Source organism: Pongo pygmaeus, chromosome 2 (assembly GCF_028885625.2).
Source record: "Pongo pygmaeus isolate AG05252 chromosome 2, NHGRI_mPonPyg2-v2.0_pri, whole genome shotgun sequence".
Taxonomy (NCBI): domain Eukaryota; kingdom Metazoa; phylum Chordata; class Mammalia; order Primates; family Hominidae; genus Pongo; species Pongo pygmaeus.
In genome coordinates, this window is record NC_085930.1 from 58,008,957 (window position 1) to 58,034,899 (window position 25,943).

At 45.8% G+C, this 25,943-nt stretch overlaps 1 protein-coding gene across 3 annotated transcripts in view; it reads right to left on the minus strand.

Moving 5' to 3' along the window:
- SLC12A8 (solute carrier family 12 member 8) overlaps positions 1 to 23,256 on the minus strand; it is a 134,489-nt gene extending 111,233 nt beyond the window's left edge. For all 3 annotated transcript variants that reach the window (XM_063661690.1, XM_063661689.1, XM_063661691.1), the window contains exons 1-3: positions 23,170 to 23,256; positions 21,803 to 21,898; positions 644 to 790 (exon numbers count right to left, since the gene is read on the minus strand). In XM_063661690.1, the coding sequence (XP_063517760.1) occupies positions 644 to 790; positions 21,803 to 21,853 (198 nt within the window). In that variant the 5' untranslated portion in view covers positions 21,854 to 21,898; positions 23,170 to 23,256. The remainder of the gene's footprint in view (positions 1 to 643; positions 791 to 21,802; positions 21,899 to 23,169) is intronic.
- Between the last annotated feature and the right edge of the window lie 2,687 nt (positions 23,257 to 25,943).

Here is a 25,943-nt window from a genome sequence, read left to right on the forward strand (position 1 = left end):
ACTGTATGAGATGGCACTGTGTATGGGACTGAGAACCTCTGCTCCAGGCACACATCTGCTTGGAAGGTCCTAGGATGCTTTCGCATAAGACTTAAAGAAGAGGCCTTTTGTTCCTTCTACAGAGGGAGATGAACTGACCCCCAGGATCTCACACAGCAGAGTCCATCCTAGGCAATCCATCCCTAGAGGTAGGCGGCCCACACCTCTGACCAAGCATCCCCATGCACAGTCTTACCTACAGGGTTGCAGTGCAGTGGGGGAAGGCAACCATGTGGGTGGGCCCAAGATGAAGTGAAGAATACCAGGAAAACTACAGAGGGCCACAAGCTGGAGGCAAAATTACCATCAATCTGATCTCTCTGACCCATCTCAAGTCCCGCCCATGATGAGCCCTGACTTCTGTGCTCCTATTCTGCAGTTAAATCTACAGTGTGAGGTTTCCATCAGAACTTTGGAAGCCCATGTTCACAGGATGCTCATTTAACAAGCAATGCTAGCTATTCGTTGTGCTTGCTTCTGTTTCATGTTCCAGGAGCATCTGTGTGCTTCAGGAATCTGTGGCCTGCACTGTAGAATGCAAGAGTGGCAGAGCTTTCCTGTCTTGGGCCCGTGAGAGGCTCCAGGCCACCAGCTCAGCACTCACCACCAGCCAGCCAGTCCTCAGGAAGAGCACAACCCCAAAGATGTTGATCATGCAGGATGTGAACACACCATCCCAGGTCCCAAACAGCACAGGCTCCCACACGAACAGCTGGCTCTTCCACCAGGGCTGGGGCTGGGCCAGGGCCTCCTGCAAACAGAACACACAGAAATCAGCTGAGGGGCCATTGGGAGGGCCAGGGATGGCATGAGAGTGGAACAGGAGGAGGGAGGTAGGAGAACTCGGCTTAAAAACAATCCTGTCTTACTGTGCCAGGGCAAGTGTGTGTGTATACACACACACATGCACACACACACATCTTGAAGCATACCTCTACAAAAGTATTACTGTTCTCTCGTAACAACAGTGATTCCCGTATCCATATGTAGCAGAGACTCATTGTTCACAAACCTAGTCCTTTTCCTCTGGTCATCACTCAAGTAGTCAGGGAGTCAGGTAGACTCCCAGCCTCTTTGCAGCTAGATGTGGCTGTGTGACTGAGTTCTAGCCCACGGAATGCAGGCAGAAGCAATAGATGACGCTTCTAAGTGAGTGTGAGATTCTGGGTTTCACCTCCTGGGGCTCATGGTCATGAGCCCTCTTCATCCTCCAGTGCTAGCAGGGACAGCAGCTTCTGGCAGTTGACCTTTGGCCAACTTTACTGGGCGCTCTTTGCTCCTTCAGCCCTTCTAACACCTCTGCAATCAGCCCTGTGGATGAGATTCCTTGTTTAAAATGACTGGAGTTATTTCTGTTTTCCTTACTGAGCACTAATACAGTGATCTCTGCCGATACCCCAGGATTCTACAGCATTATTGGACAATTGTTCGGAATCAGAGGCGAATAACGCAAAAACAGATTCCTTGCTCATTTTTCCAATTCACAAATAACAAACACACTTACAAACACTCAAATGGAAACCCTTTACTAAAAAAACCATAACTTCATGGATATACTAAAATGATCTTAAACAAAACCAGTAGCAACTCACACTGTGAACGCTCTTATGGAGGTCTGGCAATTAATCTAAACTCAGGCATGAACAGAGTCTTCCAGTGACCGCAAACGACTACAGCAGTGATTAAGGTTCTCAGCTGGGTGGGGTGGGTGGGGAGAGGGAGGCATCCAAAGCTAGGAGTCACCGTGTGCAATGAATCTGGACCTAGTGAGCAAATGTTATCCATAAACACAATAAAAAGGCAGAAAAATCAAGAGTTTAGGGGAAAATCTAAGATCCAGAGTCCACAGGGCATGGCTCCTGAATGGCTGAGAACAATGGGTGCGCCCAGGATCTAGAACCAAAGGCTGAGGCCAACGGCACGTGCTCAAAACCAAAAGGGAGGATCCCAGCTCCTCTTCCACCTCCTGTATCACACATCCACAGATCAAGAAGGGGCCTCGAGAAATACTCAGGGATCTCAATTCAGCCACATGGGAATGATGGGCCAGGGGACCCCTTGTGTCTCCATCAGTCTCCAACTCCGTAAGCTTCATTTATGCATGTACATGACTGCTTGCCTGTCCTTCGCAAACCACAAACAAGCAACCTCCTGAAAGTCAATAAATGTCAGAACAGTCCTCTTGGTTCGGAACAAAGACTCTGCCAATCTAGGCTTGTCCTTGAGCAAATGGTACCAAAGGACCTGTCTGGGGAATGCAGGATTGTTTCCCAGGATCCTAATCTTGAAATTCAGGATGGGTCCCAACTTTCTGTCTCTGCTTGTGTTCCACTTCCTATCGTGGCTTGTTACAGGCCGACTGTTCCTCAGTAATAACAGTGACTCTCAGCAACGAAAAGACTAATACTGTAGAGAGTACCGTCAGCTTCCACAGGAGCCCTCTGCTCTGCTCCTCACAGCAGCCCCATGAGGCAGGCCAGAAGGGGGCCCCACTGAGGGCTGAGGAGATGGAGGCTGAGAGAAGAAACCTGACAGCCCAGTCTCACAGCCAGGGCTTCCCCCAGCACTTGTAAGATCTGTGCTTTTCCCTGTCCCACACTCTCCGAAACATTACTTCCCCTTTTTGCCCCTAAGTTTAAATCTTTCGGGTTTCAAATTCTAACACTCTGGACTTTGCATAACTGCGAATACATCTGCCTTACCCATGAATGCCTTTGTGATGACAGAAACCTTATTCCTCTTTCATGCGTGCCTTCATTTTCCCACTCTGAAGGCTGGTTTGCATATGCGTTTGTTTACCTGCTGGTGTATGAAATGCCTTTCATTTCCTTGATCTCACTGGACTAGTCAATCAGCCTCAAGGGTAGAAACTTAGAGCAGGTAGAAACTTCAGGAAACCCTTTACCCTGAGAATGAAAATATAACTGGTTTAAAATGGGTTTGGTGACTGAGCCCTGGCAGCTTGTTTCAGGATATTTAGGGGTGTGTGCCTACCTTTTCTCACTACGTGACGAAAAACTATAACTAAGTCTTCCCACAGTCTGCTCATCAGAGACTGGGTGGGAAGAGCGTAGGTTTGACCCCAAGGGAGTAACCCTGATGTTCTTGGAGAGAGAGACACTACGTAAGCCCAGGAAGAGAGAGAGAAAGAAGGAAAAGGAAGAAACCAAAGCAGAGAGACAGGAGAAGAGGATGAGATGGAAAGCCCCAGAATAAAATGCCAAATAAAACCCCCGAGGGATATTTCCCAAATGCCACGCTGCCTCCCAGGCATCCACGTAGAAGTAGCAGCTTGGGGCTGGGCGCGGTGGCTCATGCCTGTAATCCCAGCACTTTTGGAGGCCAAGGTAGGTGGATCACTTGAGGTCAGGAGTTCGAGACCAGCCTTGTTAACATGACAAAACCCTGTCTCTGCTAAAAAATACAAAAATTAGCCGGGTGTGGTGGTGTATGCCTGTAGTCCCAGCTACTCGGGAGGCTGAGGCATGAGAATCACTTGAACCCGGGAGGCTAAGGTTGCAGTGAGCCAAGATTGCACCACTGTACTCCAGGCTGGGTGATAGAGTGAGACCCTGTCTCAAAAAAAAAAGAAGTAGCAGCTTGTGTGTCCCCGCTCTTCTCACAGATCCCTTGTCCAGGCTCGCCACATTTGTGATGCCATTCAGACTTTAGCTAGTGCCCAGAGCTCGCCTCTTGGGAGAGGACTGGCTGGAGAAGTCAAAGCAGCTCCCTTGCGTCATGAGAGCTATTGCTCTGTCCCGCGTGCTCTCCCGTTCTCGTCAGCTCCTGCTCTGAGGGGCAGGGCCACAGTCTGCAGTACGGGCAGACATGTAACATGAGGACAGAATGTCAGCTCCCCTCCACATACACACAAAGTACTGGATTCTCCTGAGTCTGCATCCCCAGTTCCTTCCCCTAAGGCAGAAGGAAGGAACCCCTCACCCCAAATAGGCCCTCCCACAAAGTCCACGCTAAGATTCTCTGAGTGCCACCACCCAGTCATTTCTGTTGCCCAGGGGAGGAGGGGGTGGAAGGGCTGGGGTGATGGTTGCTGAAGGTTAGGCCAGTTCCAGGCTGTCTTGTTAAACACCAGGAGAGAGGTCTGATCCCAACCATGGGTAGCTCTCTTTAGGACCTAGTGTCCCAGATTTGGGCCCCAGTCCTCAATTCCAGCATAACATGAATCCCATTCAACATCCTATTACACAGACATAATGGGCTGGGGAAATGGAATGTACCCTACACCTAGCATTGGGTCTACAGCAAAGTAGAGATAGAGGATGAGGGGGATAAGAAAAGTAAGGGGCAAATCAGTCCCTCAGAAAGGGCAGCATAAAACATGCCTGAGGGCAAGAGTCCTCTCCTCCCTGAAGACCCTCAGCCTGGCAGGGGCCAGCTTGACAGGTTCCAGGGGTGTGGCGACTTGGCACCTGGCCCAGGATGATCCCTCTGCCATGCTCCTCATTGCTAGGGTCTTCTTTCCCAAACCCCCAGGACAAGAAGCCAAACTCCTGTCCCTCTGAGCCCAGGGGACTGCGCCCCATGCTGGAAAAACCATGACTGCCTGGTGGGTGTTTTTAGTTCAGAAGGAGAAGTTGTTCTCCTGTGAATAATCTCCATACTTGAGTGAGGTGGGGGGCAGGCTGGAGGGGGTAGGGGGTTGTCCAGAAAGGTGGGGAAGTTGCACCTGAGTGGGAAATACTCTCAATCCTGCATCCAGCAAGCAGAGCTGAGTAAGAGCCTGGAAAGTTCTGCCAGAGGCAATGACATGAGCTCAGCCCCAGAAGCCTTTTGCCTCAAACAGTCACCAGCTAAGTCTTCATGAATGCATCTGCAATGTGAGATGACACCTTTTCTCCTTTCTGGGAGCTGGAGGTAAAGCCATCAGGTGAGAAATTCTGCTTCTGTCCATGCAGGTCAGGATTAGGTCAAAGCAAGACCCGGCCTGCCCCTTTCTCCCAAAGTGCACCTGCGGAGACTGGTTCCACCCGGATTACATACACATGCGAACCAGCAGATGGCTTTCTGAAAGTTAATTATTGGATTATTAATTAAACATCAGAGAATATACCCAAGCTGCTGCTGAACTGCAATCCAATGGGCAGACTGAGGAGCCTCATTCCTTTCCCCTGCCTCTGAACCGGCCTCATGTGCTGGACCACAGGGATTGAGAGCTGGGCCGGGCGCCAGCATGGCTGTGGGTTCCATGGGCCACAGCCCACATGTGCAGCTACATGCCTGCCTCAGGGGGGTTTTGTAAAGTTTAGATGAGATGATAGTTGTGAAAGCTTGTGTAAACATGAAACACAACAGAGGATTTTAAATATACATGAGGATTTCTTCAGGGAAGTTGGAAGGAAGACAAAGAAGCCTTTTGACTGCATTTGCTATTTTCCCCAGCTAACTTGTCTTCATGTTTAAAGTGGAATCCTTGCTCTACAGCTCAGCCCTGAAAGCTGCATCTCTAACCCCTGCCCAGCCCAGACATTCCGAGTAAGAGAGAGCGCATCCCTTCTGTTTTGTAGCGGGAGTTCCAGAATGGACCTCCAGTGAGTGCTGTGCCATGTGACTGATGCTGGAAATGGAAATGGCTCTGTAGCCAAGGAAGCAAGGATCCAGTTGGAGCTGTCAAAGTCTGATTTCCCTGGGTTAGGATCTGGGCAGCACCCTTGGTCTGTAGAGATTTAGTCATTCCTAGAAATGTGAGGTCTTCGTGGCTATGTCGGTCTTTTCTACCACAGAGCTGGTATGAAAGCTGGGGTTGAAATCTAGTCATTCTCACAGGCTCAATCTGGTTTTTTTTTCCCTCCATACCTGTGCATCTTCACACTTGCTCAAGGCTGGGATTCTCACAAGGGCATGACCTGGTCACACATGGCTTAGCCCCCAGAGTGGCAAGACCATCAGAGGCTGTGAAAACATTGATGCCGAAGTTCTGCCTCCCAGAACCACACAGCAGCCTCAAAACTCAGAGCCCTGAGACGAGCTCTGGACACCTGATGTCATCTGGCAAATGACAAAAACCCACAGCAGCCATGCCAAGGCCACCTAAACAAGGGCTTCCTCTGCCCTTCCCAACCTCCTTGGCAAAAGGGCAGAGCTTTTCCTGCTGGACACAGGCTGCCGCTAGGAAGTCTACCTGGATTTAACACAAGGAGGAGCAAAATAGACCCTAATGCCCTCCCCCTAATAACAGGCGAACCAGTGAAACATCAGCTGCAAAAAGGTTATTATTCCAGGTGCTTCAGTGGATCAGCCACTATTCTATCCATTTAAGAATTCTTATGTAGTGACTAGACCCATTCATACAGTTAAAATTTTTGGAATCATGTTAATATTTTACATATACTCAAAATCAAATACAATTAAATCAGCAAAGATGAAAGTTAAAAATCTAAATAGAATGCAAAGAGAAACAAATTATCCTAGCTGTATTTCCAATGAATGACATAACCATACTTAAAGTGGAAAAAGAACTAACTGGAGTAACTTATGAACACAGTACTTTGACTATGTATCACATTCTAAAACAAAAATAACTGCAATTAATATTAAATGCCAGATAGAAAATTTGGGTATTTGTAGGAGTATGAATTACCAATTCTAAATCTGCTTTCTGTGAATTATAAGCAAATAACAAAATATATTGAATAAGAGTCAAGTTTCTCATGGTTGGAGAAGGAATTCCAACTAAGAAAAGAAGAGAAGAATAACCCCCATACTGAGGAACTGGAGTTAGACGTATTAGTATGAATTTATGGTTTTTAATATATAGAGACCTAGATAGATCAATGTACATATTTATATTTACATTCCTTCCCTCTGCCCACTTGAAGTGTCTATAAGGCCAGGCACAGTGGCTCACACCTGTAATCCCAGCACTTTGGGAGACAGAGGCTGGATAATTGCTTGAGGCCAGGTGTTTAAGACCAGCCTGAGCAACATAGTGAGATCACACCTCTACAAAAAATTTAAAAAGTAGCCAGGTGTAGTGGTGCATGTCTGTAGTCCTAGCTACATAGGAGGCTGAGGCAAGAGGACTGCTTGAGCCTGGGAATTCAAGATCACAGTGAGCTACGATCATGCTGCTGCACTCCAGCCTGGGCTACAGAGGAGACCTTGTCTCAAACAAACAAACAAAAAAAGTGACTATAAGCCAAGACATCCCAGTGGCAATGAACATACCTAGCACCCAGATCTTGATTTCTAAATATCATTCTTCACTTTAAGGAACCAGGGCTCCTTGCAGAAGTTGCTAATTCAAGGCTAGGGCAGAGAACGTACAGAATGAGTCTGGAATATCTTGTACCAGAAAGTAGGGAAGTGCTAAAAAGAAAACAATGACAAGGATGTGTCAAAAGGACACAAGAGCCACTTGAAGGGGCTCCCACTAGCCAAATCTGGCACAATTTGGTCCTGAAAGTAAATAATAGCAATAGAATATTCAAGGAATAGAATAAGAATCTGAGTCCATACAGACATAAATAAATTAATTAACGATTTTTTTTCTTTGAGACAGGGTCTTGCTCTGTCACCCAGGCTGGAGTACAGTGGCATGATCACGGCTCACTGCAGCCTCAACTTTCTAGGCTGAAGCAATCCTCCTGCCTCAGCTTCCTGAGTATCTGGGATTTCAGGTGTGCATCACCATGCCCAGCTAATTTTTGTATGTTTTGTAGAGACAGAGTTTTGCGCTGTTGCCCAGGCTGGTCTCAAACTCCTAGGCTCAAGTGATCCTCCTGTCTCAGCCCCGCAGAGTGCTGGGATTACAGGTATGAGCCACTCCACCCAGCCATAACTAATCATAATATATCTATTTCTGCTCATTGTCACTGAGTGGACCTGGAGGCTGAGGGCTGGAAAAGCAACTGGAATTACTGTAGTGCCAAATATATCCCCTTTCATGTTGATATGGCCCTGTCAAAGCTATCGTTCCCGTGTGGGAGCAAGAAGAGAAAGCCCTTCCTTACCGTGGAAAACCAACTGATCCATGTGGAAGGAATTATGGGGTTAGAAAATCACCATTTTGCAGCCATCACAGCAATAGCCAGTTCTGCCAAGAATCATCAATGTATGCTAATGCTAGTGAGTGAAGGATTAAGGAGGAACAGGGTATTTCTATAGTCTCAAAGCATCTACAAATTACTTATTAACTACAAAGAGAAATTAGTAACTTTAGAGGGGATTAACCTAGTGGACACCACCTTAAATAAATAGCCAAAGTTAACATCACCAATAACGGGACAAATGGAAATCATGTAGCTCCTACTATGATGTCCTGGGAAGAGCACGGCATCACTGCTATGGTGTTCCTGCCAAAAACAGAAAACCTAAATCTACCTGTGACAGATCATGCCCCAAACTGAAGGACGTCATCCCCGATTCTGCCTGTAAAATACAAAAAAAAATAAAATAAAATAAGAAAACCTGAGGACATTCTACAAAATAACCAACATGTGTTCTTAAAAAAAAAAAAAAAAAAAAACAGTCAAGGTCATAAAAGACAAAGAAAGGCCAAGGGACTATTCCAGATTAAAAGAGACTAAAGAGATTATCACAACTGGCCAGGTGTGGTGGCTCAGACCTGTAATCCCAGCACTTTGGGAGGCTGAGGTGGGTGATCACCTGAGGTCAGGAGTTCGAAACCAGCCTGGCCAATATGGTGAAACCCCATCTCTACTAAAAATACAAAAATTAGCTGGGTGTGGTGGCAGATGCCTGTAATCCCAGCTACTTGGGAGGCTGAGGCAGAAGCATCGCTTGAACCTGGGAGGCAGAGGTTGCTTGAACCTGGGAGGCAGAGGTTGCAGTGAGCCGAGATCTCACCACTGAACTCCAGCCTGGGTGAGAAGAGTGAAACTCTGTCTCAAATAAAATAAAATAGAGAGAAATCACAACTAAGGGTCATGTATGATCCTGGAATGGATCCTGGAAGGAGGTCTTGGGGAGAAGCTGGGGGATGTTAGTGGGATAACTGGGAAAATTTTAATGTAGAGCTACAGATTAGACAATAGGATTTTTTTGTTTTTTTTGAGATGGAGTCTTGCTCTATCGCCCAGGCTGGAGTGCAGTGGCATGGTCTTGGCTCACTGCAAGCTCCACCTCTCGAGTTCACACCATTCTCCTACCTCAGCCTCCCCAGTAGCTGAGACTACAGGTGCACGCCACCACGCCTGGCTAATTTTTTTGTATTTTTAGTAGAGACGGGGTTTCACGGTGTTAGCCAGAATGGTCTCAATCTCCTGACCTCGTGATCCACCTGCCTTGGCCTCCCAGAGTGCTGGGATTACAGGCATGAGCCACCATGCCTGGCTAACAATAGGATTTTTCTTTTTTTTTTTTTTTTGAGACGGAGTCTTGCTCTGTCGCCCAGGCTGGAGTGTAGTGGCGCGATCTCGGCTCACTGCAAGCTCCACCTCCTGGGTTCCCGCCATTCTCCTGCCTCAGCCTCCCGAGTAGCTGGGACTACAGGTGCCTGCCACCATGCCAGGCTAATTTTTTGTATTTTGTTTGGTAGAGACGGGGTTTCATCGTGTTACCCAGGATGGTCTCGATCTCCTGACCTCGTGATTCGCCCGTCTCGGCCTCCCAAAGTGCTGGGATTACAGGCATGAGCCACCACTCCCAGCCACAATAGTATTTTTCTCTGTTAAATGTCCTGATCCTGAAAAAGATACTGTGGTTAGGTAAAAAAACATTCTTGTTCTTAGGAAATAGACACTGAAGTATTTATGGATAAAAGGACATGATGTCTGCAAATTGTTTTTATATGGTTTAGAGAAAATATATACATATATATAGAGAGAATGGTCTAACGATAAAGCAAAAAGGCAAAGTGTTAACAAGTGGTCAATCCGAATCGACTGAGTCAAGAGTATGTGGGGTTCTTATTGTATTATTACAACTTTTCTGTAAGTGTAAAATTTTGTCAAAATAAATAGGTTGCAAAACATTATGAATGTATTTAATAAAATTGAACTCTACACATAAAAATAGTTAAGATGGTAGGCCTGGGGCAGTGGCTTATGCCTGTAATTCCAACACTTTAGGAAGCCAAGGCAGGAGGGCCACTTGAAGCCAGGAGTTTGAGACCAGCCTGGGCAACATAATCAGACCCCTTCTCTAGAAGAAGAAAAAATAAAAAAAGGCCAGGTGTGGTGGCACATGCCTGTAGTCCCAGCTACTTGGGAGGCTGAGGTGGGAGGATCGCTTGAGCCCAGGAGTTTGAGGCTACAGCGAACTATGCTCACGCCACTGCACTCCAGCCTGGGTGACAGAGCAAGACCTGGTCTCAAAAAAATAATAAAATAAAATACATTTTTATAACCAACTACAACAAACATGAAAATACAGTTACAGAAAAAAATGGTATAAACCTTGACAATGTAAAAATAATAAAGCAACTATTAAAAAATGGAAATGAAATGAGAGAAATGGAAGGAAGTGTATGTGTGCCAATGTCCTATTTTTCATATGGGAAACAGGAAGTAAAATGATAACAAATTGGTAACCTAAGAAACTGAGGTATAAGGATATTATTTAAAGTTACAATGGGAACAATTAGAAGACATGAAAACCAGAAGCCATTAGCAATGACTGCCACTGGGGAATAGAAGTGAAGGAAGAGGGAAGGAAGGCTTTTCATTTTATGTCATGCTGTATCGTGTGAATCCTTCTCATTTCATGCATGTAGTACTTCTATGATAAAAACCCTGCACCAGCCACAGTGGCTCACACCAGTAATCCCAGCACTTTGGGAGGCCCAGGCAGGCGGATCACTTGAGTCCAGGAGTTTGAGACCAGCCTGGTAACATGGCGAAACCCCGTCTCTACTAAAAATACAAAAAAATAAGCTGGGCATGGTGGTGTGCCCTTGTGGTCCTAGCTATTTAGGAGGCTGAGGTGGGAGGATCATCTGAGCCTGGGAGGTTAAGGCTCCAGTAAGCCATGATCGTGCCACTGTACTCCAGCTGGGAACAGAGAGAGACTCTGTCTCAAAGAAAAACAACAACAACAACAAAAGCTAACTTATTTTATGTTTAAAGAAAAAATTACCACATTATTAGAAATATCTTAAAAACAGAATGGGTTTTTTTGCTGACCTAGCATTAGGGATACTGTTTATGGCTATGTGTCATTTTATTCAGTGGATGAATTCACCAAAAGTTTCCTGTAATTTCAATCACATTTTAAAATGTATTGAATGCATGGAATGCTTAAAGATGGTGAATCCTTTTGTAAAATCAACGTCTACCTCAACATTTTTTGTGTATCTTTAAGTTTTTAAATTTGTTTTTGCTTTGTGTTATTCTTTACTAATAACTATCTAAAATTAAAAAGGAAAGTGACTCAAAACGAGTCATGGCTTTCTGTTTTAAGTTAAATTCTAAGAACACTGAGACTCATGGTAGAGCAGGAATGCAACTATTTTTGGCTTAGTGAGGGTTGCTCGGCCACCATTGCCTCAAGTTAATCAGTAAGCCCCTAAAGCCTGTAACCAGGGACAGTGACCATGGATGTGATTTACAGGATATCTGCAGACTGGGAAAAGAACATGCTAGAATTTTTACACAGGTGAGTGGTTTTTACCACACTACCCTTTTTTCTTTCTTTCTGTTTATGTGGGGAAGAAGACATTCACACAAGAAATCAAAAACAAACAGGCTGGACACGGTAGCTCACAATTGTAATCCCAGTGCTTTCAGAGGCTGAGGCGGGAAGATCACTTGAGGCCAGGCAAGGAGTTCATCACCAGCCTGGGAAACATAGTGAGACCCTATCTCTACAAAAAATTTAAAAATTTGCCAGACATGGTGGCATGTGCTGTGGTCCTAGCTACTTGGGAGGCTGAGGTGGGAGGATCCCTTGAGTCCCAGGAGTTTAAGGCTGCTGTGAGCTGTGATCACATCACTGCACTCCAACCTGGGCAACAGAGGGAGACCCTGTCTCTAAAAACAAAAAACAAAGGGAATGTAAATAGGACCTTTCTCCCAAGCAGTGGTAAATGTTAAAGCATTATTGTATTAGAAATGCATCAAAGCCGGGTGAGGTGGCTGATACCTGTAACTCCAGTACTTTGGGAGGTCCGTGGGAGGATTGCTTGAGCCCAAGAGTTCGAGACCAGCCTGGGCAAAATGGCAAAACCCTGCCTCTACAAAATATGTTCAAAATAGCCAGGCATGGTGGCATGCCCCTGTGGTCCCAGCTACTCAGGCCCAGGAGGTTGAGGCTGCAGTAAGCCATGATTGAAAAAAAAAAAAAAGAAGAAGCATCAAAGCTTAAATAGGTACTACCTCTAAAGACTTTTCATGTCAAGCACACCGACCCTTTGACTAAGGTGTTAAAATTCAGAAAGAAAAAATTTAGGCATTAGATTAAATTATACTTGATAATCATTGAAGAGCAAAAAGAGATACTGAATTGAATTATACTGAAGTATGTGTATTTCTTTTTAATTTAATTTTTTTTGAGATGGAGTCTTCCTCTGTCACCCAGGCTGGAGAGCAGTGGTTTGATCTCGGCTCACTGCAACCTCCGCCTCCCGGATTCAAGTGATTCTCCCACCTCAGCCTCCTGAGTAGCTGGGATTACAGGCACCTGCCACCACACCCAGCTAAATTTTTTTGTATTTTTGTAGAGACGGTGTTTCACCATGGTGGCCAGGCTAGTCTCGAACTCCTGACTTGAGGTGATCTGCTCACCTCGGCCTCCCAAAGTGCTGGGATTACTGGCGTGAGCCACCGCGCCCGGCCATATGTGTATTTCTCTTAATCCTACTACAATTAATTGGTAATGTTCTATGAATACAGAACTATCTAATGTTTTAACTGTTATTCTGAAGAGATATATTTTGGTCAGAGAAAGTATAAAATGAATGAAAAGGTAAGCTAAAACTCAGTTACTCTCCCCTACAGGAAGCCAGGGTGTTCAATCAGGCCAGGCGGCCAGAGTAAAAGCACCACCTAATGGCACCTTATTCAAATTACAAGAATAGTACTTCAGAGGCATTACCATAGCATCTAGGCTTTCCTTGCAAACCCCAGACGATTAAATGATGGCAAATGCACTATTTTGTCTATATCTGACCATGGATGAAATTTACCTTAAGGCAGTAAGAAGGTTTGAAGTTACCTAGTCCCTCTATTCATAGCTAGGCGGAATGTATTAACCATGTTTTTTTTAAAAAAATCTGTATCTAATGATGTTATGACAACTTAAAAACCTTGCTGACCAAGGACATGAAAAACCTCTACAATGAGAACTACAAAACACTGATGAAATAAATTAAAGAGGACACAAACAAATGGAAAGACATCCCATGCTTAGAATTATTAATGAGAAGCCGGGCACCGTGGCTCACGCCTGTAATCCCAGTACTTTGGGAGGCCGAGGCGGGCGGATCACCTGAGGCAGGAGCTCGAGACCAGCCTGCCCAACATGGTGAAACCCCATCTCTACTAAAAACACAAAAATTAGCCAAGCGTGGTGGCAGGCGCCTGTAATACCAGCTACTTGGGAGGCTGAGGCAGGAGAACCGCTTGAACCCAGGAGGCGAAGGTTGCAGTGAGCTGAGATTGCATCATTGCACTCCAGCCTGGGGGACAAGAGCGAGACTTCGTCTCAAAAAAAAAAAAGAAAAGAATTATTAATTAGAAGAATTACTGTTGTTAAAATGGCCATACTATACAAAGCAATCTACAGAGTCAGTACAGTCTCTATCGAAATACCAATGACATTCTTCACATAAATAGAAAAAAAATCCCAAAATTTGTATGGAACAACAACAAAAAAAGAGCCAGAATAGCCAAAGCAATCCTGAGCAAAAAGAACAAAGCTGAAAGCATCACATTACCCAACTTCAAAACATACTACAAAGCCATGGTAGACAAAACAGCATGATATTGGTATAGAAACAGACACATAAACCAAAGGAACAGAATAGAGAATCTGGAAATAAATCCACATATTTACAGCCAACTGATTTTCAACAAAGGTGCCAAGGACATATATTGGGGAAAGGACACCCTCTTCAATAAATGGTACTAGGAAAACTGTATATCCACATGCAGAAGAATGAAACTAGACCCCCATCTCTCAACCTATTCAAAAAGCAACACAAAATGGATTAAAGACATAAATGTAACACCCAAACTATAAAACTGCTAGAAGAAAACATAGGGGGCATGCTTTGGGACATTGGTCTGGGAAAAGGTTTTATGGCTAAGATTTCAAAAGCACAAGCAACAGAAACAAAAATAGACAAATGGGGTCATATTGATTTAAAAAGTTTCTGCACTGCAAAGGAAACAGTAGAGTGAAAAGACAACCTGTAGAATGGGATAAAATATTTGCAAGATATTCATGCAACAAGGGACTAATATCCAGAACATACAAGGAACTCAAACAATTCAACAGCATAAAATGACTAATCCCATTAAAAAGTGGGCAAAACATCTAAATAGACATTCCTCAAAAGAAGACATACAAATGGCCAACAGGCACATGAAAAAATGCTCAACAGCACTAATTATCAGGGAAATGCAAATCAAAACCACAATGAGATACCACCTGACACCTGTTAGAATGACTATTATCCAAAAAATGTAAAATAACAAGTGTTTGTGGGGCTTTGGAGAAAAGGGAACCCTTGTGCACTGTTGGTGAAAATGTAAATTATTACAGGCATTATAGAAAACAATATGGAAGTTCATTAAAAATTAAAAATAGAACTACCATATGATCCAGCAATCCCACTGTGGGTACTTATCCAAAGGAAAGGAAATGAGTATATCAAAGGGATACCTGCACATCCATGTTTATTACAGCCCTATTCACAATAGCAAAAGGAGTCAACCTAAGTCTCCATCAACAGATGAATGTATAAAGAAAATGTGGTAAATGTATACAATGGAAAACTATTTAGCCATAAAAATGAATGAAATCCTGTCATGTGCAGCAATGTGGATGGAACTGGAGGTCATTAGGTTAAGTGAAATTAACCAGGAACAGAAAGACAGATATCACATGTTCTTACCCATATGTGGGAGCTAAAACATTTGACTTCATTGAGCTAAATAGTAGAATGATGGTTATCGAGGGTGGGAAGGGGATTGCGGGGATGAAGAGAGGTTGGTTAATGGGTATGACTGTATAGTTAGATAAAAAGAGTAAGTTCTAGTGTTCTATAGCAAAGAAGGGTAACTATAGTCAACAATAACTTATTATATATTTCAAAATAGCTAGAGGAGAAGATTTGCAATGCTCCTAAAACAAAGAAATGATAAATGTTTGAGGTGATGGATACCCCAATTACCCTGATTTGATCATTACACATTGTATATATGTACCAAAATATCACATGTACCCCATAAATATGTATAATTATTATATATCAACTTAAAAATGTTTTAAAATCTTGCTAGCCTAGGAAAGACTGACCCTCTCAGACCTAGCCAATTCTCAGAGACAGCAAAAGGCTTAGCCATGAACACACCTTTCTTAAGCAAAACAACCAATGCTGAGTCTATACCTCCAAAGACCACCTCCTCATCTAACTCAGACACCAAGCCAAGATTTCTCCCGACCCAAATCATCCCAGAGCCAGACACCTGGCAACCAGAGGCCACCCCTATAAGCCAGAGCCCACTAGAATTTTTCAAACTGCCAGTCCTAAGCTGTCCACCATGCCCTGCCTTTCCTCTCCTGCAGAAATCCCAATAAAGGCTTTGGGCTGGGCATTACCCTCACTCCTGTCTTCAGCCCCCTGAGCATCCCCGGTGCTTCCCCTGTGACCCTGCATGGCATAGTGTATTCTCTCTTCTCAAGCAAGGTAAGTAACAGAAATCTTCTTTCAGTGGCATTGACCTCTGCATGTTCTCACCTCTGTAAGTTAAAATACGACAGGTACAAATGAGTCACAGAACCCTGCCTAACTCATTTCAGTGAAGAACACTTTCACTCCAGTTTCTAGGTGGGACACTTTTATCCAGAAAATGTCCCCACTCTATTTTTTACAAACATGCAGCATTTGGGGCCCAGTTGTCATTTTCAGGCAAAGTAACCAACAGGGCTATGAAGTGGAAAGGGGGAAAGACAGAGGAGAAAGAGGAAAGGATGTCAGTGTGCATATGAAATGCTTCCGCCGCATCTCAATCCTGAGAACAGGATCTGCCATTTCTTCTCTCCAGCTCCAGGAGCATAAACCTCTTGTCTTCTGCTGCTTTTAAAGTTGCTTCTGTCCATTGACCAGAGGTGGTTTTATGGTGAAGCTAACAGCTTAAGCCTTAGGACACATCACTTGGCATTTGGTCCCTTCCAAAGATTATGCCAAATTTTCTATTTGCAATTTGTATCCTTTTTACTAGAGAGTCCATAAAAATGGTATAAGCTTCATGCCCTGTAAAACCTGGGATAGTGAGGGGGTCATGGCCCTAGGAATCCCAGAATTGAGCCCTGCTCTTCCACCCAACCATTTGGGCCCCAGTGTCCTCATCTTAAAAAGAGGGGCTCCAAGAGATATAAATATGCTTAAAGAAAAAAAAGAGGGGCTAACAAGATCGTCTTGTCTGAAGTTCCCTTTTCCTTGCTCCTCAGCCGCATTTATTTTTCTACATCTACTAATAAAGCAATATGCTATTGCCTGGCACATGGCTGCTGAGGCTCACTTTGCATATTGGCTTTTTAAAGATGCTAAAACAGCCCTGAAAAATGCATAGTAAAAATAAAAGTCTATACACTGGCTAATGAGCACTCAGAAAATATGAGCCAAGCTTTTGCAATGAAGTCTGACACCCATACTCAAAATTGGATGTGTCAGGGTCAACTCAGGGCTGTGTTCTGGGGCCAGTAGCCTTGCTTCTAACCTGGTTCTGCCTTCTAACCTTGCTCTGGGCAAGTCATTCAACGTTTACATCCTCCTAGACCCACTACTGATGGAACTCAAGTCTCTGGGCTTGCTTCTTGACATGACAAGCAAAGGGACTAGGCCAGAGGATCTCTGAGGACTCCTCTGTGTCTTGATTGTTTGGTTCTATTTCTATCTGCCTCTCTTGCCAGTGCCACTTCCCCATTCACCATTGCCCCAAAACTTGACCAGGCTCTATCTTACCACGCCAAGCTAACTCAGGTAAGCCATCTAACTGAAGAGGAAAAGACAGAGGAAAAGTGTGTATTAGTCCGTACATGCATTGCTATAAAGAAATACCTGAGACTGGGTAATTTATAAAGAAAAGAGGTTTAATTGGTTCATGGTTCCACAGGCTGTACGGGAAGCATAGCAGCTTCTGCTTCCACGGAGGCCTCAGGAAACTTTCAATCATGGTGGAAGGCAAAGGGGAGGTGGGCATCTTACGTGGCCACAGCAGGAGCAAGAGGTCCTGGGAGGTGCTGCACACTTTTAAACAACCAGATTTCATGAGAACTCACTCACTATCACAACAGCATCAAGGGAATGGTGCTAAACCATTCATGAGAAACCACCCCCAGGATCCAATCATATCCCACCAGGCCCTACCTCCAACATGGGGGATTACAATTAAACATAAGATTTGGTGGGGACACAGATACAAACCATGAGAGAGCAAGAGAGGAGAGGACACAGAAGGGAAAGAGCTGGGACATTGTACAAGAAGACAGGGAGCAGAGTCAGAACCCAGGCAGGTCTCAGCGACCTGGAAACTCCTCCTCCTGCGCTTGGGCCAGACACCATGGTTCTGATGGGGAGCCTACTCCCACGGCCTGCAGCGGGTTTTTTCTAGAATAATTAGCCAGACTTTGGCCTGCAGACCTCCTAGAAAAGGGTCCACATGGACCCACTAGTGCTACACTTCAAGTCTCTGTGGTAAAGCAGAATGCAGAAAAGCATGAATCCAGTGTTACTAGTTATATTGGTTTTGGTGACTTATTCTCAGGTCAGCTTCCCTTTTAAGTTCCTGTTGAGACCCTCCAACCCTGAGAGAAGAAAGACAAAAGCCTCAGGCTAGCTGGAGGCACTTTTTATTCCATAAGAACTAGGAGATTGCTGTTGTTTTTGTATTTGTTTTAGCATCTCCAGCAGGAGCTGGGGATCCTGGTAAGAACTGTCATTCAATAAACACCTGGTAAATGAAACCAAGTTTTCTCCCTCTTCCTGACGCTAAGAGCATGAGATTCCGCTGGACTTCAGACCTCCACACAGCTTGTCAGCTTGCCATCTGTTTTTGTCTCAGGCTACCTGCTTTCTCCTGCCAACTCAGTCTTCCTGAAACACCCAGATCATCACAGTCCTGTCTGTCCAGTACCTGGCATAGACAAGCACCCAATCACGGCTCATTAGCCTTCTGTTCACCTCCCTCTGCACCAGCTATTTCTTTCTTAATTTTCAAGCCCCAAGTTTCACAGCCTATTCCGCTGGGTTTCCGTGTGCAGTTGGCTTCATCCAATCATCAAATGAGCATTTTACTTAGTGCTTGTCATGAGAGAGGCACTGGCCCAGACCCTTCCACATATGGCATCTCCTTTAATCTCATAAAAACCCTGAGAATCAGGTCCACTCACCCCATCACATAGTTGTGGAAATAGACTGGGAGCCTGTGAGTAACTTGCCCAGGGCCCAGCCTATCCAGCAGCACAGTCAGAATGGGAAACCCAGAACACAGGTTAGAGTCTACCACCAAAGCACACAAAGTGCCTCCAGATGGAGGCCCCTGGAACAAGACTTGGCTTGCCAGCAGTTCGGTGGGTCTCCGAACACACACTCGCATTCCCAAACCACTCCAGACTCACCCAGGTCTAGAAAGCATACATCATCCTCAATAGACTGCCCACCCAGCAGGTTGTCCGGAACAATGTCCCACATTCTGGTGTTGGCCCAAGGTATGATTCTGGGTTTGAGACTCCTGCCTTAGGTCTTCTGCCTGACTCAGCTGTGCTGAGTCATGCATTTATTTGCCAATGGATCCTTCTGCTCATTTATACCACTGCCCCCTGGATTAAATACATACTCCCCACCTTAGTTTAATTATTAGCCATTTATATAATATAAGCTGAATGCTGACCAGGAACCAAGCACTATACCAAATATTTACACAAATTATCTCTTGTAATTGTCTTCATTCTCTATGGTAGTTTCAATCACTGGGCAGTCATTTTGTAGGTGAGGAAATGGAGGCTTAGTGAGGTTACGAAACTTGTTCAAGGTCACAAAGTATTCGAGCCAGGACTTGACCCAGGCAGCACATGTACCCTTGATCACCACACCATTAACACTCAGATCTACAGCTCCTTCCCAGCTGGTTCACTTATTACTGACCAATCTACACACACACACAGAGAGAGAGAGCTACCCTATCTGGTCCTAAAATGATTAAAGCCAAACCAAGAGTCCATTCATTCACCCTCCACCTAACTTCCAAGTGTCCCCACCCTTGCCAAACTTCCTGTGAGCTACTTTCTAATCACCGTGACCGAGAGAAGAGTAGGTCAAGACTGAAGGTGGCATGACACCCACTAGCCTGTCTTCCCACTGGGCACTGCCTCCTAATCTTGTGTTCTGCAGTGCCCAAAGCTCCTAGCAGAATTTCTGATCCCCAAGACTGGAATAAAATTGTTAAAAGGTTCACAGGAAATTTCTTGAGGGCCAGCTACTCCTAGAGTTCAGCTTCCAGCATTTTAGCCACCTAACTTACTCTCTATTCCCCCGCGGAAGTCCTTAATTTGCCATCTGGGTGGCTTTGCTTATACCATTTGGAGCAGGAGGCACATAGCAAAAAGGATGAAAGCTTGGGACTTGGCATGAAATGTGCCGGCTTTACAGTGATACAGTTCTTCTTGTGTCAAACCAAAATAATCATATCAACTTCAGAATGTTGCAGTGGAGATAAATGGAGTAATGCATATTAAGTGCTCAGTATACAGTAAGTGCCCACTAATTGGTAGCTATTATCATTTTCTCACCCTCCCACCTGGAATATGCTTCCCAAGTCCACCATATGTTCCACTTCCACCATTACTTTAAGACTTAATGCAAATGGCAACTCACTCAATTCCTAGCCAGGTGAGTTCAGTTCAGTAGAACCAACAATGATGGGGCATCTTCTATACACAACACACCATGCCAGGTATTGGGGATACAAAAATAAATAAGACATGCCCCTGAATTTAAGTTCACAGCTTTAAGGGAGACAGAAAAGAAACAGCTCATTTCAATGCTACATGGTAAGTGCAGTGACACAGGATGCTGTGGAACAGGAGGGGTGAGTTAACCATCACGGAGGGCCCTGGGGGCCAAGATGAGGAGTCTGAGCTGAATTCTGAAGGCAGTGAGAAGCTATCGAAGGAATTTAAGCAGAGGGGTCAAATGCACAGATGTATGCTTCATAAAAGAATCACTTTAATAGCAATATGGAAAACGAAGTTAGGAGAGTATGAATCATCCAATCAAGAAATGGTACCTTAACAAGACAGTGCAGGGGAGGGAGAGAGAAAGAAAGGATGGATTTCTAAATCATGAACACCAAAGGCCTTAAAATTGGGCATTGGGCCATGTCCAATCCTTTGATGTTTAGCTATTAAGGGAGAAGGAGGCAACACAGAGGTCATTGTATCCATCACGTTTTAGAAATCAACTCTCTCTTAGGGCACTTATGACAATTTAACTTGCATTGTAGTTTTCTGTTGTTTGTTCATGTGGTCAATCAACTAAAATTTACTGTCCACTTAAATACCAATTTAAATACTTAAATACCACTTAAATACTTGGGTGAAAGTTTCAGTGACAAATTGTTGATAAGAAGCATCAGCAAAGATCAAGGGAAAGATATAAGCTCTGGGGAATGGTGTGGTTCAGCTGGAAGGTGTGGCAGAAAGAAGAAGATGTGGGGAACTCGACTTGAGACTCAGGTGGGGTCAGACTGTGTAGGGCTGAGGCTGAAGAGTTTGAGCCCTGAGTGGTGCACATGAGGAGACATTGGAGGTTTTAAACAGGGAAGAGAGGAACAGATGCCATCACAGAGGAGATCCCAGAATGTCTTATTTGTCTCTCCTTTGGGAATTCCTGGGCCTCACATTTTCTATCTGGGTTTCTTGTTCATGTTGATTCTCTCCCCTCTGACGGGGCTTGTTCCCCTGTTATAAGGCTGGGAAACCCTCCTACCACTCTCTAGAAGCAGGACAGAAGCCCAAGGGATGGTGAAAATTTCACGTTGAGTGATCATGGATGGCAAAGACCCTGGGTGCACATAGTTTCTGGATAAACACCTTAGTATGGTTTATTATTATTATTATTTCTTAAGGGTTCAGCTCTCCATTTCTGGGTAGAGCCACTTCAATTCCTTATCTACAGAATGCATGTAACTAATGATCAGCAGGGAGAAGATAAAGAAAAAAGAGGGGGAAAAAAAAAACAGCAAACACCAGGGCATCCAGAAATCCTTTTGGCTTCAGAACATAAGAGTTTTTTCAGAAATAAATTTACCTTCTTACATTGGTTTGATTCAGAATTAAAATGAGTTCATATTATCTGAGTCCTCACTGTGACTGTCCATGGAAGACCTCTTAGGATGGAGTTTGGAATTGTGGGGGATCCCAGGATTCAAAATCCACCACAAATATATGAACAGTTAATAATGGCTATGATATTTTGGCTATAATATTTTCTCATTGAACTGGATGACCAAAATAGACTTTGGAGTTAATTACGTCTAAAGGGTGCACTGTAATGCCCACTGTCTGGGGATCCCCATGCTCACAGGCCTCCATCACAGACCCTGGCACATCCTGAGCCTACCTGCTGGGCTGCCTCATGGAAGAGCTCCTGCACCTGGGACATCTGGGTCATTCTCCAGCAAGCAGGGATCCTGGTGATCTGGACAGGGAGACTGCTCTGGAAGGTAACAGCATCCTTGGTCAGGTTGGCTCCTCCTCTCCTCTCCCCTTGATGTCCATCCTTTCTCTCTACTAGAATTGTTCAAACTACCAGGCGAGGCCCTGGCTGAGGAAGAAACCTTGTCTACCTCATCTGGAAACTTGGCCGGGTTACCTTTTTGGTACCCAAGTAGATCCCGCTGGTCCTTCAGAGCCCACCTGTGCTCAAACCTTGCTGCCCTAGAGCTTCAGGCACTCCCAGCTCTCTCCTTCCCTGAGCTCCTTAAATATGTGAGGTTCAGAGCCAGCTGCCCGGCTGCCCAGCCCTTGAGGACACAGAGTCACACTCCTCTCCCACCCTCAAGTGCCTGGTGAACCCCTCTCTCCAGGAGGAGGGCATCATGACGCACTAGACCTGGCTGCAGGTGGTGAGTGAATGTAGCTGCGCCCTGAGCAGAGGGGAGAGGGGCCATGAGGAGGCTGCTTTGGGGCCCTTCTGGAGCAGGGCCGGAGAAGGATAGGGGAGTGAAGAGGGTGAGTGAGAAAAGGCTGGACAGGACTAGGGCAGCTCCTTAACCCACCCCCAGGCACCTTCCCCTTCGCGCTGGACCTGGCTTTCCTTGAGGGGAGGAGGGAGTTTGTCCCCTTGATCTGTGTGGCGCCTCTCCCCAGCACAGTGCTGCAAGGTATACGTGGCTCAGGACCCTTTGGAAGAAGGAGGAAGGGGGAGGAAGAGAGCAAGGGGGAGGGGTAGAGCTGATCGTCCTGGGAAGAAGGTGACTAAGGACAGCAGCCAGCGCTGGCGAGGAGGGAAGGCGCCCGGAGCACTAAGAGTGGAGTGTTAGGGGAGCAGGGTTAGCCCAGTGGGAAGCTGGGAAGCCTGGGGGACTTGGTGGGCTGCAGTCCTGCCAAAAGCCGGGTGACAGGTAGGGGGCCAGAGCGCCCGGGTGTCCCCGGCTGCCTGCGCCGCAAAGAGCAAGGGACCCCAGGCCTCCGCCCGCCCTTCCCGCCGCTCCGCAGAGGCCGCTCCTCCGCGGAGCCCCTACCCTCACGTTTGGGCCGCGCTGGGATCCGGGCCCCTTGGCACCCCACGCAGACGCGGACCCGCACCCCAAGTACTGGGGCCAGGCCCGTGTGCCGGCGGCGCGGGTGACCGGCGGTAGGAGAGGATCCACCTGGGCGGGGAGGTGGGGGCAAAGGTGACCCCAGGCCTGGCTCCTAACTGCGGGCCGGGGAGAGGAACTGTCCTGAGACCACCCTCTCCACCCCCCACAGCCCTTCCGCCCTCACCTGCTCCTGGGACAGCCAGCTCCCAGCGCCCGGCCCGCCCGGTCCCCGCCCCGCCGCCACGTGGCTGCCCCGGCTCGGCTGCGCGGGTCCCAGCTGTCCCGTCCCGGCGGGGGCACCCCTGCCACGCCAGAACCGGGAGTCTCGGGCCCAGGTGGAGAGGGGGCGCTGCAGAGGCTTTCCCTCCGCAAGGGTCGGGCCTTCGCGCCTACCTGGACAAGAACGTTCACCTGGGTAAGGGCAGGATTGGGGGAAAACAGGGAGTAGGGGCCGCAAGCCCACAAGGCTCGACGTGACCAGCCACTGCCGCTCCGCCCTCGACAGTGCCACCAGCGGAGGTGCCCAGCCCCGGGACCAGGGGGCTAGGGACAGGGGCCTACCCTGTGCGGCTCTGAGGAATGGCTGTGAGCACTGCACGCAGGACTGAGAAAGCCCGGGATAAGCCCGGAGTGCAGGGAAATCCTCAGCTGCGGAGAAACATCTGGACAAGCTGACCCACACCCCCGTACCGGGGGTCTCCGTGTGTGCCTGGCTGCGTGATCAAGTGACCCCAGACTCTGAGGGCGTGGAACTGCTTTTGCCAGGAAAGTGCTCTGGGCATGCTGTGTAGGGGTGAATTACCCTTAACCCCTTCAGCAAGACCCAGAACTGCCTTTCCTAGGGGTGAAGTAAGGTTTCCAGGGCCTCATGTTGCAGGAAAAAAAAAAAAAACCCTAAATTAACATACAGAGAGATTAAATTATCTCCATTCCCAATCTGGCATATTTCCTAAACCTTAAATAACTTGAGAGGCTTCCACGTGGGCTTCTGAGAAACAGGAGGGCAGCTGGGAGAACTTCCCACACCCACAAGCCTTTGTGTGAAAATCCCTAAAAATAGAGGTTGTTCTTTTAAAAACAAAAGGGAAGGCTAAGCCATGGGAACACTGACAGAACCTAACCCCTCGCTTCTGCTCCAGCAAAGACATGTGTGAAGATACAGAACATCATATTTGCCATTTTTACCATTTTAAGTGTACAGTTCAGTGGTATTAACCACACACAATATTGTCCAACCATCACCGCTATTTCCAAAACTTTCATCGTCCCCAATAGAAACTCTGTACCCACTAAGCACTAACTCCCCATTTCGTCTACCCTCAGAGGTAACTCCCCTCATCTACTTCCCATCTCTATGGATTTACCTATTTTGTGTATTTCATGTAAGTAGAATCATACAATACCTGTCCTTTTGTGTCTGGCTTACTTCACTAAGCATAATGTCTGCAAGGTTCATCCATGTTGCAGCATGTGTCAGAATTTCATTCCCAGCAAAGAAATTTTTAATAACCCATCTCTGCCAGAAAAAAAAGACCCCCCAAAAGTTACAGATTAACCATCTGTGAACAAAGGATGAATAGGCAGACAGGTTGACACAGTCACGTTACTGGAATCCATTATGCAGTCACCCCTTGGCATCTGCAGGAGATTAGTTCCAGGCTCCCTGACCAATACCAAAATCCATAGATGCTTAAGTCCTTGATACAAAATGATGTAGTATTTGCATTTAACCTACACACATCCTCCCACGTACTTTAAGTCATCTCCAGATTACTTATAATACCTAATTCAAGGCCAGGCACAGTAGCTCACACCTGTAATTCCAGCACTTTGGGAGGCCAAGGTGAGAGGATCACGTGAGCCCAGGAATTCAAGACCAGCTTGGGCAACATGGTGAGAGCCTATTCTTTTCCCCACAAAAGAAATTTTAAAAATTAGCTGGGCATGGTGGTGCACGCCTGTAGTCCCACCTACTTGGGAGGCTGAGGTGGGAGGATTGCCTGAGCCCAGGAGGTTGAGGCTGTAGTGAGCCATGATCATACCACTACATTAAAGCCTGAGTGACAGAGTGAGATCCTGTCTTAAAACAAACAAACAATCAAAGAAAAAAAAACCATGTAAATTGTTGTTATACTGTATTGTTTAGGGAATAATGACAAGAAGAAAACTTTGTACATGCTCAGTACAGCTGCAACCATGCTTTTTTTTTTTAACCAAATATTTTTGACCTGCCATTGGTCAAATCCACAGATATGAAGGGCTGACTGTATTTCCATAGATTCATCAGAATGACCAGCAGAGTCATTTTTCTTATTCACTTTTGGTGGGTCATACATGACACTTCTCTTTTTTTTTTGCCTCAAGCTGGTTTCCTGTTCGCTGTCACCTTCCGATGAGTCTCCCTCTAAGTGTCAACATGAATTTTGAAGAATCTGCATTCAATTCCATATCAGCCTGAGTTAAAAATTTTAGAAAAGGAAATCCACCTCTCGCTTTATAACCACCTACTTCCTGTCACTCGTCATTTTCTAAATAAATGAGAAGTTCCCTTCGAAGCCTATAAGCATCTTCTAAACCCAGGAACAAATATAGTTGTTTATTTTCTTCATGTTAAGGCTAGAGAAACCTGCCCTTTGCAAAGAAAAAAATATATATATATCCTGCTTAATGTAGATTTTTCTTTTAACAATGACACTAACCTTAAAAAAAAAAAAAAAAACTCGTGTTGAAAAATAGTATCCTGGCTGGGCGAGGTGGCTTGCACCTGTAATCCCAGAACTTTGAGAGGCTGAAGCAGGTGGATCATCTGAGGTCAGGAGTTCGAGACCAGCCTGGCCATCATGGTGAAAGACTGTCTCTACTAAAAATACAAAATTTAGCCAGGTGTGATGGTAGGCACCTGTGATTCGGGAGGCTGAAACAGGAGAATTGCTTGAACCTGGGAGGTAGAGGTTGCAG